The sequence below is a fragment of the Rhinatrema bivittatum genome, chromosome 8 (assembly GCF_901001135.1).
Source record: "Rhinatrema bivittatum chromosome 8, aRhiBiv1.1, whole genome shotgun sequence".
In the NCBI taxonomy this organism is placed as follows: domain Eukaryota; kingdom Metazoa; phylum Chordata; class Amphibia; order Gymnophiona; family Rhinatrematidae; genus Rhinatrema; species Rhinatrema bivittatum.
In genome coordinates this window covers 210,783,952-210,801,908 of record NC_042622.1, presented here as the reverse complement: position 1 = coordinate 210,801,908, position 17,957 = coordinate 210,783,952, and the positions used below count along the sequence as shown (strand labels likewise).

General features: G+C 44.9%; 1 protein-coding gene across 2 annotated transcripts in view; it reads left to right on the top strand.

Annotated features, from left to right (window-relative positions):
• The window catches only part of TRIM50 (tripartite motif containing 50), a 61,424-nt gene that overhangs the window by 27,911 nt on the left and 15,556 nt on the right, over positions 1–17,957 (top strand). For both annotated transcript variants that reach the window (XM_029613671.1, XM_029613670.1), the window contains exon 3: positions 6,285–6,380. In XM_029613671.1, the coding sequence (XP_029469531.1) occupies positions 6,285–6,380 (96 nt within the window). The remainder of the gene's footprint in view (positions 1–6,284; positions 6,381–17,957) is intronic.

The window sequence follows — 17,957 nt, the reverse complement described above, 5'->3', positions numbered from 1 at the left end:
CCGCGGGTCTGCCACAGACGGCATGCGTAACAACTGGAAACCAGCTGGGAAATACATATTAAGAAAAAGTGAGGTCTGAAAAAAATAAGAATAGGAGCAAACTCTTCAGTGTATTTAAGCTCAGGCCTCGCTCCATAGTGTTGACTTTGCAGCAGGTCTCCTAGTTACTCGAGTACTCGTTGCTGCTAGAGATTCATCTCTACTTTTCACTGCTGACCCTCGTTGTTCCTGTTCTCTTTGTTCCTGCCCTGCCTATGCTTTGGATTGACTGCACAGATTTCGACTTCGCTTTGCCTGACTACGCGTCACCCTATCTCCAGACCCAGACCTCCGCTACGCCCGACCACACTACTGCCTATCTCCAGACCTCGACCATTTCTTCAATTGACCAACGCTATTGACTTCTCCGTGATCATATCTCAGCATTGCGCACCACGACTTCCACTTTGCTGCCGGCCCTGATCCAAGCCTGTCATTGACGCTTCTCCTAGCCTACTCCCTGGACATGGACTTATTAGGCTTCGGCCTACCTTTGCTCGAGCGCCCTCAATCAGCCTCTGTTCCATTGGCACCCAAGTTCCAGTACCTTACCCAGTCCAGAGTAGGACTACGCCACCTATCATCTGCTGTCTCTGGGCTGAACCAACCTTCTCTGGTATCCAACCTCGAGACCCACCTAAGTCCTGCCGGCACCAGCACCCAAAGGCTCAACCCATGGGGAACAAGTGCTGGTATAGGTGAAGCTCCAGCGGCTTCTGCCTATCAGCCCACTCCACCTACTGATGGTGGGGACCCGTAGGTCCTCACCTACGGGTTGCGCCAACCCCACCTCGGCTCAAGGGTCCACCTCTGACGCAACACTAGTCATCTTTTTTTAACTCCTGGAAGGAGGCTGGGATTATTTCTGTTGGGCAATTACTTGGGCACGGAAGCTTACTAACAATGGACGCACTTATGCAGACATACCAACTGAGTTCTGTAGATTTCCTGGCCTTTGCTCAGGTTAAACATTTCTTAGTCTCTCAGCAAAGGCTTAACAGGCTGAGAGGGAGTAGAACCATGTTTGAAAATTTTTGTGCTCAAGCAGACACTATTTGTGGCCAAGTGTCTAAAATATTTATGCTTCTTAATGGTCCGGTGACGAATCCCTTTATACTTATTTGTTAGGGAGCACTAGGAGAGCGGTCCCAACTTGTGGAGATAGCGTGCCCTTAGGCCTCGGCACAACCCCAGAGGACTCCAAGGCAGCACCGAGGTAGGCAAGGCGTGTCCTAGCATGGGTGGAGACGGACGGTCTGACTCTCTGCCGGACCTGCATGCTTCTGGAGCCAACACATAGTGTTGATATTTGAACAAAACTCCGACCGTTCCAGCCCTTTCGGACTAGGGACGATGGCAGACGAAGGCTCTGGAACATAGAGACTCTAGACGTAGATGAGGAACTTGGAGGTACAGACGAAGACTCGTGCAAGGTCTTTGGACGAAGGTTCAGAAGCAAGGTACTGCGGGCAAAGGTATTCAGGAGCAAGATCAAGTACTGGGTTGAGACTGCGACGCAGCATGCCCTACACAGCCCACCACAGGGCGGATCCACGGGACTGGTCGCGGACCACGCTTGAATGTGAAGCAGGCTCTAGACGAGGTGTGGAATAGATGAAAACTGGAACATGGCGAAGATTCGGTAGAAGCCTGTACCAAGGCGCGCCCTACACAGCCCATCCGAGGCTGGTCACGGACCATGCTGGAGTGGCACAGGTTCAGTCAGAGTCTTTGGCATGGACGGATGCAATGCAAGGAACTCTGAAGACCGGGACAAGATTCAAGCACAGGATTCAAGATTCTCTAGGATTCAAAGACAACTCAGGATTCAAGATTTAGGACTGAAGCAGAAATCTTCCAGAGGCTTGTACTGCGGAGATGAAGATGGCCTTTGTACCGTGAGGTGTCCTACACAGCCTGCCCATGGGCTGGTCGTGGACAACGACAACAGCACACCAGGAAAGTGGACATCAAGGAACACGGGGTACAGGACATCAGGAACAGGCGAGGAACATCAGGACGGAATTACTGACATCAAGATGAGACATGGAGCTCCAACGAAGAACAAAGGTCTGACAGAGCGCTGGAAGGCAAGACATCCAGGAGCAAGTAACTCCAATGCAAGGCAAAGCAGAACTGAAAGAGAAGTCCTTTTATAGAGCAGGAAGCAGGCAACTCCCTGGGAGGAGTTTAGATGGGCCACTCCCGGCTGGCCCTATAACTAAAGAGAAGAGCTGAGGGCCGACCCCTTAGGAAGAAAGGGCAAGGCCCAAACCAGAAAGTCAAGGAGGAAGCAGAGCAGGCCTCAGGTAGGCCCAGATGGCAACGGTGGCCTCCCAGGCCATGGCGCAAAAGCAGGACAGACTGTCCAGGCAAGGCCCTGGCTTTGGTGCGGCCTCCAGAGAAAAGGTGAGAGGCCTCTCGTGGCACAGCTACGAGAGGAATCGTAACATCATTAGGAAAAGGGACATGGACTTATAGTTGCCTCTTAGTAAAGATGAGTGGGATATTGTTTACTCCAGTGCCAGTAAATGCTCCAACTCGGCCCAGTTGCAGGAGAACTGCTTCAAACTTCTGAATCGTCGGCACATTACCCCAGTTAAGCTACACAGATTATATCCGCAACAATTGGACATATGTTGGCAGAATTGTGGTTCTGTGGGCTCTTATTTCCATATCTGGTGGCGATGTGACAAGATTGTCCCTTTCTGGGAGAAAGTTACTGTCTGGTTAATAAATTTACTGAAAGTTCAAATTATTCCAAGGGCAGAGCATATCTTATTAAATTTTCCTGTCCCTGGGGTGAATAAACATCAGCAATGCTTTTGTTTACCAGTCTTTATTGCAGCGCATTGCGTAGTTGCCCTGGGTTGGAAGCAAGATGGCTCTTCCTCGTTTCCTGAGGCCCTTGACCAATTGCATACCCTTTGCCGACTGGCCTCTTTAACAGCTGTACGGAATAACCATATTGCATCTTTTAAAGCAGTGCGGGGACCCTGTCTGGATTCATTTTCCTTAAGAATGTTATGCACTTATGTGACCCTTGCATTGAATGTACTGGTTATTGTTTTGTTTTTTTTCTTTCTTAGTCTTGTCTTTTATATGCTTCTTTACCCAGCCTTCCAAGTATTGGTCTGTAAAAGTTGGATCTTGATTAAGGATCCTATTGCTTTGTTCTGCTGCTGTGGGGACTATACGCTGTGGTATGCTGGATGTCTGTGAACTTTGGGAAGGGGGGGGGGGGAAAGGTGGGTTCTTGGGTTGCTTACTCTTATCCTGTTATATGTAAGCACAGAAGATGATGATGGCCGATGTCTGTTTTCTTCTTTTTTTGAAATTCTCAATAAAAGTTTCAATATATAAAAAAAAAGATCTCTGCTGGCAGTCAGGTTTTTTCATCTGCTGCTAGCACATCTCTCAAATGTATAATTCTGTCAATATCAAAACTCCCTTCTAATGGAAATTGCAATGTAGGAATGTCCTAGGTTGAAAAATTCCATCTTTTAAGATACCTGACACCCAACTTAGAGTATTGCTCCCAAATATAATGGGCAGGGGTATTTGGGGGAGGTTCTGGGGTATCTTTAGAGTCTCCGGACCCCATGGTTGAAAGATCTAACCCATTAAGAGTGTCTTTAGCATATCACAAGCAAGACAAATCAATCACTCTTCACAACCACTAAAGTTCCCCAAGGCAATGATATACTGTAAACCTAGGCTGTGCCTGGACACCTAGTACTTCTCTGTTTCTTCTTAAAACAGCACTTAAACACAAGATCAAATAAACACTAAAAGCCACCCCACAGTAATGCTCACAGAGCCAACAACAGCCACCACAACAAAACACAACAAACTTTACAGATTTGGCCTCCCCGAGAACAAGGAATCAAGAACTTAGTCCCAGACTTACTCACAGGAAAATCCCAAGGTTTGCGCTTCTCAGGACCATGTATGACCACAGAATCCCTATCTAAGCCAGCTAGAACAGCACGAAACCAATTCCAAAGGGTCAGATGCCACTGACCACACCTAAACCATTCACCCAAAGGGTCAGATGCCACAGACCACATCTAAAGCATTCACCCAAAGGGTCAGATGCCACAGACCACATCTAAAGCATTCACCCAAAGAGTCAGATGCCACTGACCACACTTAAAGCATTCACACGTCTGAATGTCCACATTATACCAAGAAAGCTCGACATGAGCCTAACAGCTGACGGAGAGCACAGAAACCACCCTCCCGTGGTCCTGCCACCTAGCTAGAGAGCCAAAGAGCAGAGCCAAAAGAGAGCAAAGCAAAAGGAAAAAAAGATAAGAAGTCACCTGGAAAGCAAAGGAAAGGCAGGAGGAAAGTACCAGGAAGACCACACCACAGAAAAGGGGGCTCACAGGTTTAGTGAGGTTCAGATACAAAGCCAATACCACAAGCCCAAAAGAAAAAGTACAAAGAAGAGGAGCAGCCCAACAAGAGGATGTCAGGCATTAAAAATAAAAGTATAAAGGGGCTGATCGGAAGGGGAAAAAGGTTCAGAGAGAGGGGGGAAAAAATAGAAAGACTCTTCACCTGGCAAGGGTTCGGCACCAGTTGACGTAACCGAGTTACGATGCGAGGTCCCTGTTTCCCCTGGTAAGGCTGTAAAAAGATTCAAATCAGACAGTCCATCTCACAGCGGACAAATCACTTCCCTTTATTCCAGATGCGCGCCCTCAGAGGCTCGCAGCCAAGAAAAGGTCAGCCAGCAAAGCCTGACTTCCAACTTACAATTCAGACTTAGATAGACTTTCTTACATATATAAGGCAAGGCATTGAGAATTATCCAATAAAATGTCAGCTCCAGTACTCTCTCATTAATTAATTAGTTTCTCTTTAATCATCTCTAGAAAAAGAGGAACTGCATCATCGCGCTGATAGGCTAAGAAAAGCGGAATTGCAGTACTTTGCTTATTAATATCCATTAATCACAGGTGTAGCTAATCTTAGGCAATCCTAATGGTCTTTTAAGCAGTAAACAACTACTGGGGATTTCTGGTTACTTATTTCTGTGGGTTTGCTTCATAGGCCCTCTGTCACATGTCCAGCCTTTAGCAGTTTCTGCTAAATAATTATATAGAATTATAATTATATAGAAGAAAGAGGAACTTAAAGCCTTATTTCTAACTGCGTAGGCCTGGCCTTGTCAGCCTCTGTACATCAATACAATGGGGGATCTTAAACATAGATTCCCTCTAGATCTGACACTTCAGAAATGTCTTCAAAAAGCTAGAAAATGAATTAATTAGTTTTTATAGTTCTTATATTAATACTTACTTTTACTGTTTTTTGAAATAGAACTTAAAAAGAAGGGAGGGAATAATATTGTGGGTAAGATTAATTGTATAACTTGTTCATTTTCTTTTTCTAATTGCTATTGGAGTAAATATTGATACTGTATGTTATATTTATCACCTGCGCATTGCAATTTGCAACAGTTGATTTTATATTTCAATACTAATAAAAATGATTGAACAAAAAGTTACCTATCTAAATGGAAAGGTTTTGTATACTTAGCTCCTTATCCAGCTAGATAAATCATTAGCCAGCTAAAATCTAGCTGGATAAAAGAGGCATTCCGAGAGGGTTTAAGGGAGGAGTTAAGTTATCCAGCTAAAGGCCTGATTCACTAAGGCATTTCTCCCATTCAGAGTATGGGAAAATGTCTTGATGAATCAGGCCCTAATTTGCCAGATTTTAAACGATAAATTAGCTGGATAATTTAAGAGCAGGCCTAAAGTTATATGGCCTTGTGTAGCTGGATAACTAGCTGTTTACCAGATATCTTTAAAAATATCAGGGAATGTAGCTCTCTTTAAAAAAAATAAAAAATAAAAAAACAGTCATGGGGCCTATTACTCCCCCCCCCCTTTACCACCACCACGATCACCATAAGTCTCAATCCAGCTGCTGGCCAGGAATGTCCCCCATAACCCTTGAAATTTTTAAATTTGGAGAAATCTGCGCCACCGGGCTCAGCCCTCCCTCCTCCTGCCCCGCTGAATATGTGTATCAATTTTACCTTCTCCCTCCCTCCCTCCCTCCCCCCTCCCCTCACAACACCACCCTCTTCCAGAAGCCCTTCCATCTAGCTGGTACCTGTATTGTGGCCCCCTATTTGTATGCCAAGAGCACTGTGTGCAGTACAATCCTGGCAGCTTCCAGTATTACTAAAGATGATCCTTTCCTCCTCTCTATTCCTCCCTCCCCAGGAGGAGCTCTCCCTTCTGATAACTGAAGTCCAGGCACAGAAAAGGAGCCTGGAGGAGCACATCAGCAAACTGATCAACAACAAAACTCGAATTGTGGTAAGTGAAGCCTCATGCGTCCTCACAGCGTGTTGTGCTGAGCAACAACTATACAGCATTCTACAGGAGGATAGTCTCCAAAATATTTATTGAAGAAAAACCAAATAGAAAATATAGAGGAGGATGAAACAGAAATAAGATCAACTGGAAAGAGTCTCTTAACTGTAACACAGTAAAGCTGGTTTAAAGCTATCTTTGACTGCTTGGCTGAACAAGTGTGAAAAAAGCAATGCTTTCTGTGATTCTGAGAGAGGCAGATGTAACAAGACCTGCAGGCTTATCTGAGGGTCCTCTCAGTGAATCAGATCTCCCGTAATGCACAGCTTCTTTCCCTGTTAGAGCAAAGATTACAAAACTTCTGCCAAGTAATACATAAGTAGTTTGCTACAAGTGGCACATAATACAAAGGTACCATGTGTATGCAGAACAGCAATATAACAGAAAAGTACTATGCGTACAGAACAAAGCTTGTGAACCTCACATTTCCTGTCACTCGCTATATCCATCACACACTTACTCTCAGCCTGAGGGACAAAAGGCCAAATTACAGGTCTTTGCTGCCACCAAGCCACAGAATTGACCTAGATGGTCACTTACAGGGAGGATGGTCATTTTTTTAAATGGGTTTAATCTTTTAGGAAAGCTGGTCTGTCTCTCTCCTCGGGCCATGGCTGTCACTTTGGGTGCTTTTCCTTGCCAGGGATGGCTGACTCTCTCTGCAGAGCACGCTGGCAATTTCAGACCAATCTCTAGTCTCTCCTTTATTGGGAGGGTTATTGAGAAGGTCATTGCAAACCAGCTAGTAGAATTTCTGGATGTAAATGATCGCCAGGACCTCCTGCAATCAGGTTTTCACAGACGGTACAGTAAAGAATGGCTTTATTAGCTCTGCTTGATAAATTATGTCAGAATCTTGACAGGGGATTTCACAGCATTGCTTGCATTGCTTGATTTGTCTTGCAGCCTTCGACACCCTGGATCAGGTAATGTTATTTTGGCAGCTGCATTTCTGGGGTGTCAGAGGCATGGTTCTCAGTTTCATTTCTAGCTTTCTGGTATAACCCCAAAAGGAGCTTTAGGAGACTTTTGTGCCAATCCATGACCTCTGGATTGTGATATGCCCCCAGGGGTCCATATTGCCTCCATTGCTTTTTAACATCTACATGAGACCCCCCGTGGAAACTGATCTCAGGTTGTGAAGTTTCTTATCTCACGTATGCAGATAATTTGCAACTCTACATGAAATTGGGCCCTGATCCAGTGGCCGTTATTAAGCAGCTTAGTATCTGCTTGGAGAACATTATGCTGCGGATGAAATACTGTGGGTGGGAAACAAAGTACTGAATAAGTTGAAAAGTCATTGTCGTCGGAGTGCCTCTTGTGTTTTACCAGGGGGTACTTTTAGATTCCAGACTGCCCATGAATTCCCAGGTACAGGCTGTAGCTAAATCTGCTTTTTTCAAGCTACGTTGGTTGAAATGCTTGTGCCCCTTTGTAGATAATGCTGCATTCGGGGCTGGCTTAAACATTAGGCAGTTGCCTAGGGCCTCGGTTTCTTGGAAAAGGCAAAGAACAGTAGCAGGAATCGCAAAGCCATAGCTCCTGATAGCCACCCAGACTCACAGTGCCATCCTCATTTTGTCTTCACATCTTTTGTATGCACAAATACACAGCCACACACTGTGACTTTCTTTATTTTTATGTTTTAGGATTAGGCTTTTTTAAGTGGTTTGACTCATTTTTTTGTCTATACCTCTGACAGGATCTGAGTTGTTGACTTTCAGCTTTGTTCCCCAGCTTAGCCTGTGGTGCAGGGAACAGGAGGGGAAGAGGGTAAGGCTGTAGCAGTCAGAACAGAGAAGAACTACTCTGCTCCCTAATCCAGCTAAATGTGCTAATTGGTTGTTTTCTACCATTTTCTATGTTAAAATCAGTATCTTGTCCTCCTTTTCATATAAAATAAACCTGTAATTATAAATGCAAAATTTGTATTCATACTAATGCACAATATTATATTAACTTTCTGTGCGCCAGGAGTTCATCTGGAAAGAGGATGCAAGGCTGAAAGTTTGCCCAGAGTGCCTAATGCCCTTGCACAAGTCCTGGCTGCATTTGTCTCTGCAATCTACACTTTCATTTTCTCCAGAATAGATTATTTGAACTCTCTTTATATAGGGTTACCAAATAAAATTGTATCTGGTTTGCAGTTAGTGCAAAACTTGGCAGTGCAGTTGTTAACAAAATACTCCTTGGTTCCAATGAATCAGGCCAGTTCCACATTGGCTTCCCATGGAATATCAATCAATGTTTGAATTGTTGGTACTAAGACCCTCATTTTCTTAGAGAGCAGCTGCCTCTGCTCCTCTCATAGGTGTCAGTTTTGTCAGTGCAGTCGGTGCTTCAGCACCCCCAGTATTGAGCAAACTCCTTCATTGTGTCCAGAGCGAGGTAATTTGTATTGAGTTCCACATCCACAGTAATTTGAAAAGTTGGCTCCTAGTCTCTTCTGAGAATTTCATGTTGGAGATCCCCTCTCTTGAGGCCTTCACGTTGGTTACTATGAGGCAGAATGCTAAGTTCCATCCTTGGAATCTGATCCCCAAAGGTCTACATCTACACAACTCTCTCTTGCCTTAAAAAGATGCCAAAACTTCGCTCTTCTAATTGGCATTTGACTGAGTTATTATTGGCGCAGTGCTTTGCTGCTGGGTGTAACTGTGTTATGGCCTTCGATATGATAAAGGGGAGAGTTAATTTTTTAGTTATCCAATATTTTGTTTAGTGGACATTTTAATCTTTTATTGTTTTCAGAATATTTATATTCCTTTTTGTAATTTATTATGTTTCTTGATGCTTTATTATATTTAGTTGATATTTTTGATATGTATAATGTTTTGATATTTGTTGATATAATTATTTGAAATTTTAATACATTTTTATAAGTCAGACAAATAACAGTAATATTCTGGCCATGGCCCAACATTTGAGGACCTCTAAGATGGTCTCCTGAGCTTGATGGCCTTGGAGAATCAGTGGATGGCCTAGCAGTCATAACGAGATACACATATTGCAAAATAAGCCTCTAGAACTTTTGGATCCTTTGACTCTGTGTGGCATGAAGATTTTATGGGGTGTGGGTTTTGCATTTCTCAGTTTTTCCGCCTTCTCTCCCACCCACCTCCCATGATGATTTTACTGGAAAGTCTGAGCTCCTTTCTTCAAGGGCTGGAAGGGAAGCCAGTGATGCTAAACCAAGTGCAGTGCCATTTTCTTCTACCAGAAGGGGGCAGTCCTGCAACACTTGACCTTCAAGATGGGAAGAGGTGTATCACCTCGATGATGCACCTAAACCCTGCAGACCTGACAGGACACCCAAACCTGGATGTCCAGCATTATAGCACCCCATTCTATTCCCAAACTCTGGGGGCCAGCGGTGGCCTTTGGTGCTTTGATGCTGGGTGAAAGCAATAAAGTATTCTCCTGCATCAAAGAAAGCCTAATAATAGCCCTGAAAATATTTATCTTTTGATAGCAGAAATGCACAAAACACGGAGAGCCAGGCCAAACCCAGTCTTAGGGGATGACATTCACATTGCCCTTGGAAGAGAGATAACACAGAAGAATAACACTGGTCACCCCCTGGCTCTCTTACAGAACAAATATTTACAGCCTTCCCAGCACTCATTCTCCACACACAGATTTTGACTTTGCTTTGAGTTCTAGGTGGTTTACATTCATTCTCCGCCCATTAACTCTACACTGGGCAAACAGCTCCTTTTCCGAGACTTCTATGCATACCCCTTTGTGTCTTCATGTTATCTCACATATATCCATGGTCTTCCACCTTGACACTTCCAGCCATGTACCTTTGCACCTGCTCTCTTTTTTTTTTTTGCAGATATTTTTGTATGTGTGTGTGTGTGTGTGTGTAAAATAAGGTGTGTAGAGTTGGAAATGCAATTCAAGGGAGCTATTCTCCAACCCTACCCAAACTCCCCACAGCCTCAGGAATGCCTCCTCTAAACTGAGGCTTTGAAAATTGTCCCTCTCTGGGGTAATTTCCAGTGGGCTGTAGACTTTGCACTTTTTTCAGAGTAAAAGTATGTGCATGCTTTCCCTTTGAAAACTGTCTAAGAATAATTATCCGCATGCCTTTCCACCTGCTAGTTTGTGCGGGTAATTTTTCTGCATGCTGTTGACTTCTCAAAAATCTGCGCATAACTCCGTGCCCTGCCTCAAAGATCTTCTCCCTCTGCTTTGGATAAAAATTTGCACTTAGTGGCACTGAGCGGGTACTTTTACCTGCATATTGGGTAGGCAAATGATTGAGGCAAGGGACTGCTTCTTCCCCCTCCCTAGGAGTGTTCAAGTCACAGATCAAATGAACATGGAGATTAATTCTCCCTTTCACACCAGGAGGGGGTGGGGACCTTCAGGGCATTATTGGGGTCCTCATAGAAGCAGACTGAAGGAATCCCAGGAGGGGACCAGCAAGAAACAGCTTCCTGCTCCTCCTGTTTTTATGATTGTAAGATGGGACACCCCAGCAGGGTGGCAGAGCAGGTTGTGGAAGACGTCGTCTCTGGAGCTGAGCCAAGGCTGTGTCCCTATATCTATTAACCTTACCAGGTCTTGCATAGGGCAGAAGGCAGCAGGATCCAAACATACAAGGCTCAGAGGTAATAGGGTAATGGTATTGTGGGCCTGGTTTTAGTTTGAGGTTTTGTGTAGATGTCTGCATTGGCCTATGTCCAGGTTGAAACAGAATGCAGTAGTCTTACAGCTATGAAAGGGTAAATTGTAAATTTTAACTTTATAGTGACCTCATATAGTGCCACCAGAGGCTAAGGGCTTTTTGAATTAAGCTCTAGAAGGCGCTAGGGCTTTTTTAAATCATTGGTCACTATAAAAGTTAATGATTCTTCAAAATGAAGATGTTGTGCACTTATCTGTATGATAGGTAAGAGTCCACCTTTTGGTCGAACTTCTGAATAGTCCTAATGTTGCCAGTCAATGTGCAGTCCACAATCAGGTCAGGCCGGGCGAAATGTTTTTGTTCTGTCCGACACTGCAATGTTTCAGAAGACGTTCCTTCTTCAGGGAAACAGAAATGCTTGATGCCGGCAAGATGCGACTTGTGGACAACCTAAAAAGATGTGCAGCAAAAACCCTTTAAATAATGAATAACTTCTTAGTATGGAGGCACTTAAGGTTTTGGAAGACACTTACTTGGTCTATGCGGAACGGTCAATGTGTTATTAAGACCGAGACTCCGTTATGCTGAAAAGGAGAGAAACGAGCCATAGCCTTGAAATAACATTTTTGCAATGTCATAAGTTATACTATTTTCAAACAATCTTTGATATAAATTTACATGCGCGGTGGGAAAAGATTGTTTGAAAATAGTATAACTTATGACATTGCAAAAATGTTATTTCAAGGCTATGGCTCGTTTCTCTCCTTTTCAGCATAACGGAGTCTCGGTCTTAATAACACATTGACCGTTCCGCATAGACCAAGTAAGTGTCTTCCAAAACCTTAAGTGCCTCCATACTAAGAAGTTATTCATTATTTAAAGGGTTTTTGCTGCACATCTTTTTAGGTTGTCCACAAGTCGCATCTTGCCGGCATCAAGCATTTCTGTTTCCCTGAAGAAGGAACGTCTTCTGAAACATTGCAGTGTCGGACAGAACAAAAACATTTCGCTCTGCCTGACCTGATTGTGGACTGCACATTGACTGGCAACATTAGAACTATTCAGAAGTTCGACCAAAAGGTGGACTCTTACCTATCATACAGATAAGTGCACAATAGCTTCATATTGAAGAATCATTAACTTTTATAATGACCAATGATTAAAAAAGCCCTAGCACCTTCTAGAGCTTAATTCAAAAAGCCCGTAGTCTCTAGTGGCACTATATGAGGTCACTATAAAGATAACATTTACAATTTACCCTTTCATAACTGGATTCATTATAATTTTGCTATTTATTCTATCCTTGCTATATCTGGATCTTTAGTTTTTTTTGTAGTCTTACAGCTGACATGTTTGCTGGCCTGAATCCAGTTCACATGTGTAGAGACCCCACAGAAATCTCTACTAGTATTTGGCCTTAGTCTAGGACCTGTGGGGAAATAAGAGTTGGATCATACTACTTTGCCGCAGCACTTTCATGAGGTTGCTGCTGTGGTGGGCTCCTGTCTGCTCAAGAGCGATTGGTGTGGAATTTTTGTTTGTAGTTTGTAGAGAGATGATCTTTTTCTTTGTTCACCTATTCCTGTGTTGGTTGGTTACATAGGATAGGAAGTGGGACAAATGCCTTGCTGGTCTATGCCCCGTGCTAGTAAAGTGTGTCTCAGTGTTTTATATTTTTAAGGGTTGTTAGGTCTTTATTCTGATTTTTTTTTGTTGCCCTGCTCCTGCTCCTGGAGGGAAACACATCCTGCTCTGGGTTAAGGCTAGGAAGAGAGAAACCCCATATCTTCCAAGTCACATCTAGTAGCTGGAGTGTGGTGTCTCTGTTTTTTTGTGAAGCTTTTGGAGATTTTTATGTAATTTGTCTTTTGTGTCGGGAGGAGGTTTTTTTGCCCACCTGTCGTGCCCAGGAGTGGGAAAAGAGGATTTTGTGTTGTTGTTTTTCCCCCTGCTGTGCTGACTTTGGGACTTTCAGCCAGAAAGAACCAGCTAACATCTGAGAAGAGTGTTCTGTGTGCCAGGAGTTCATCTGGAAATCATTACAGGAGTCTCTGCCCCTGGAAGAGAGAGCACTGAGAGGACTGGAGTTCTTGGAGAACCATCAGTGACCTCTGTTACTTTTCCAGTTTTGGAAGGGGAGAACCAATTCAAGATAGGGAACCCCATTCCATCCTGGGAGTGTTGCTTTCCATACCCTGAAAGCGAGGCTATCCCAGAGCCTTTGACACTGAAGGACGCTTACATAGATTGAGCTGAATTGGACTTGATATTGAATATAGATGTTACAGTCAGGAAATGACTGATGCCAACTCATGACCATTGACAAACTACTACTGTAAACTCCTTTCTTTGGAAAACCAATCTTGTGTGTTCTTTTTATTTACTCTTGCACCAGTAACCTACAGAATTAAGACTGGAGAATACCCACAGTAAAGACGTATACTCTGCACATTGGGTCATGGAGGTTTACCCTCACCCCGTCAGATAATCCATGCTGGGACGTATAGGGACTTTGTATAGCCATAGCCCAGGCACTGAATGTGACTCCTTAAAAGAAGGTCTACACATGTTTTCAGTGGATCAGTTAAAATACTGCCAGGTGTTTTCATGCTGGCCAGCTCCATACTGGACTCCAGCTGGGTCAGATTTGCTCAGCTCTCCAGGACTATTTGTTCCAGTCTGAGCAGGTCTCCTGCTTAACACACCAGTGCTGCAGAAAGACACCAATTGAGTGCCCACCCAAAGCCCCCATTTCTCACCTCAATGACTGAGACAGGGACAGCTTAATGGTGCCTTGGACCCTGGGCAGAACCCCAGCCATGGCCCATCCTACTCTAATTACTGTCTTGCCCTTAATATGACCTTGTATTGTTCCCCTTTTAGACTTGGCCCCTGGTTGACTGTTCATTTACTCCAACCCCTTTAATCTGTAGCTGGGTTCAGGTCAACAGTCACAAATCATGTAATGGCCGCCTGCATCTTGGGTGAGTTGGGTCAGGAAGATTTATATCCAGCTGCTTCAGGTCTGAGTCCACTGTGTAGTGAATAGTTTAATATTTATTTATTTATGCGCATTGGATAGTCTTTCTGTCTTTTCCTAAAGTTGATCTCGAGGCTGATTGCAATAAATTTGAGCAGAGGCATGAGAACAGCTTACAACTGAATGAGAATTTGCAATTAACGTAGCACTGGGATCCAGCATAAGAAATCCCATTTGTGATGAGTTTCAAGACCCAGTTGTGTCCATGTTGGACCCACCTTCTGTAATGATGTAAACCGATAAGATGTGTATTTTAATGTCGGTATAAAAAAAGCGGTTAAATAAATAAATATAACACAGTCTGCTTCAGGAGTTTAGTGTGTTGTACGTAACATACTCACCCCCTTCTCTCATCCTTAGCAGAATGTGCAGGGTGTCTAATGTGCTTCCCTTTCTCTCATGCTCTGCAGAATGTGCATTGTATGTAATGTACTGCAACCCGTGCTGCACCTATCATGCCTCCCCTCTCTCATGTTCTGCAGAACATGTGCCGTACCTAACATTTATTTATTTAACTTTCCGTCGATAGCAGAGCTGAATTAGCCATGCTGTCTGGGAGCGTGCACGTGACCAGGAGTAGGCGGAGTTTTCTTCAGTGAGTCACAGAGTTTTGACTCTGTGCAGCTGCGCAGTCGTCTTCCCGCGTGATTCCCCTCTTCTCCTCAGTCTCTCTTTTTTTCCGCAAGCCATTTCGCACATGGGGTTTTTTCCTTTCATGATTTTTTTCCATTTTGGAGATTTTTTCGAGTTTTTCTCATCGAGATGACTTCGAAGCCATCTTATTTAAATACTGCCAGTGTGGCAAAGTTATGTCCATGACTGATGGACATAACTATTGTTACATTTGTTTAGGGCCGGACCATGACCAAGCCTCCTGCAGAGACTGTGGTTGTATGTCCCCCAGGGCCCAGCATCAGCGCGCTGAGAAAATGGCACGGCTGAGGACGGGCTCGTATGCCCCAACAGCTTCAATGCATTCTTCTCTGGGACCGGCGAAGAAAGGAAAGGCATCAATGAAGAAGGCCTCCTCCCTCGGCCTGAGTGAGCCTCGCTGCGTCGATCCAGGTACCGGGTCCAGGTTTGATAAACCTATGGAGCCTCAAAAATGAGCCAGGGTGCCAACTGTGGTACCTCAGCGGGACAAAGGAGCCGCAGGTGCGTCAATCGGGCCACAAAGCCCTGCTCCCGGTCAACCCCGCTCCCCGGCGTCGACGCAATTGAAGCATCTAAAAACGCCGATGCACTCAACGCACGGCGCACCTTCGACGCAACCGACTCCGTCGATGCACACGGAGCGTTTGGAGTGCACAGCATACAAAAAACACTTGGCACATTTGACGCACTCCACATGTCTGGCGCATACCTTGACACATGCGACGCATGCTTCAAGAACAACATCCACTGCTTCCCAAGAAGTCACACAAGGTCAAACACACACACAGAGCCCCATCTACTCACTCTGGGTGCTCTACCACACCAAAACGTCCACGTGAAAGTTCAGATGAGCTCCTGTCTGACCATGATTCCCAGTCTTCGAGGGATGCATTAGTCAGTGGAGGCGCCTTTTCGGATTTGTCCTCGGTATCTTGCAGCAAAGATTATCTCCTCAGCTGCAAATATCCCTTCAAAAAGGACACAGACCATCTCCGGTTATTCTGCCAAGTCCTCAACTCAGACGAACAACTCCACAGGATATTTTATTAGCGGCACTACCTGCAAGTCCTTCCTCAACACCGGGACAATTACCCCCACAGCCAGGAACCCTAGCATCCACAGCCATGATGAAAATTTTGCAGGCATTAAGCTCGTTTTTTGAAGATCTTGAGCATGCGAAGTCCGATCCACCAGTGGAGTCTCCTTGCCACTCACCACCTTCATCACCTGCTCCTAGGCCTCCTGCTCCAGCCGACCTTCCATTGCTATCTCCAGCTCTCCCACACCGCCCAGATTCACAAATCACCTCATCCTCCCCAAATTCCTCCATGGGCATGCCTTCTGATCCACCGGAGGGCTTGCTAGAGCCGTACTCACCACCAGAAGACCTCTCATATGCTAAATTTATTGAGAAGGTGGGAAATCTTCTGCAGGTGGAGACTGAGAAAATTCCTGATCCCAGAGCCAAGATGCTAGGAATTCTCAAGATATTCGAGATGCCACCAGAACCGACAGCCTTACCCCCTCATTCGGTTCTAGATGAGGTCCTACACAAGATGTGAGAAACCCCCTTTTCCACCACTGCCGCATCTCGAAAGACAGACTTGAAATACAGAATGAAATACGACGCCACTCAACTTCCCCACAACTCCGTCGTGGTTGAGTCTGTGTTGGCGAAAGCGAAGCACTCCAAGATCCATGCAAAAGCACCTCCGGGAAGGAATCACAAATTTATGGACGATTTTGGCCGAAGAGTGTACCATTCAGCAATGTTATCCACAAAAATACAGCATCATCAGTTTTGCATGAAACAATATCTATACGCGTGTCTCCAAAAATTGCACCCTGTTTATCTGGCTGAGGATAACACCCTGCCACAAGCCTTCCAAATATAGAAGAAGGTCTCCGCCACTTACTGCGGTCAGTCTACGAGGCATTCGAATCCTTTGCAAGTTCTTCCTTAGCTGCCATAGCTGCCAGGCACCTTGCTTGGTTGAAGGCGAGTGCGATTCGTGAGGATATTCACGAAAAGTTGGCAGATATTCCAATAACGGGAATATCTGCCAAAGGAGCAGAGCATGGTGGTACTCTCTTTCACCACCCCCTCTGACAGGCACAAGGGCCCTCGAAGATTCTACCCCTCCTATTGGAGAAGATCCTATCCAAGGGCATCCTCTAGACCATTCATACCTTATTGGACACAGCACTATGGTCAACCAAGACCTTCATCGCAACCACATCAGTCGAGAGGCAGGCCACACCAACAGTGACAACCAAAACAGGAGGCAGCAGCTCTGCAAAAGCAACTGCCTGCTTTTTGAGTTCTATCGAGCCACCCCCACCACCATTCATAGGAGGATGTCTGTGCTACTTTTTCAGCAACTGGGAGTCCATCACCTTGGATCGATGGGTACTCGACATAATCAAGGAGGGTTATCGCCTGAACTTCTTGACCCTTCCATCCCTCTCCCATATACCTCCTCTTTGAAGTACATCATCCCAATTATCATCCCTCAACACAGAAATTACGAACCTACAGCTTCAGAGATCTGTTCAAACAGTCCCTCTTCAACAACAGAATCATGGATTCTATTCCCAATACTTCCTCATCCCAAAGAAGTGGGGGGGCTCCACCCCATCCTGGATTTACGAAACCTCAATAAACATATCCGGAAGGAGAAGTTCAAGATGATCTCTGTCAAGATCATCTTACCTCTGTTACAGCCCAATGAATGGCTATGCTCTATCAACCTGAAGGATGCATACTCCCATATACCCATGCACCCATCTTTGTGGCGCTACCTTTGTTTTCAAATCCAGAACATGCACTATCAATACAAGGTTCTACTGTTTTGGCCTGTCCTCAGCCCCAAGAGTATTCATGAAATGTTTAGCAGTGGTGGTGGCTCATCTCAGACAGCTATCGATCCAAATATTTTCTTATCTGGGCGACTGGTTGCTAGTGGCATCGGATCAGAATATGCTACGAGCACACATGGTGCGCACAATCAATTGTCTCCAAAAACTGGGGTTTCTAATAAATTACGAGAAATCGCACCTACAACCTACGCAGATTCTGCATTTCATAGGAGCTCTCATCAATACAGTAGAGGAGAGAGTGTACCTTCCCCAGGACAGAATGCGAACACTTTCCTGCCTAGCACAGAAATTATGCAGCCAAACTCAT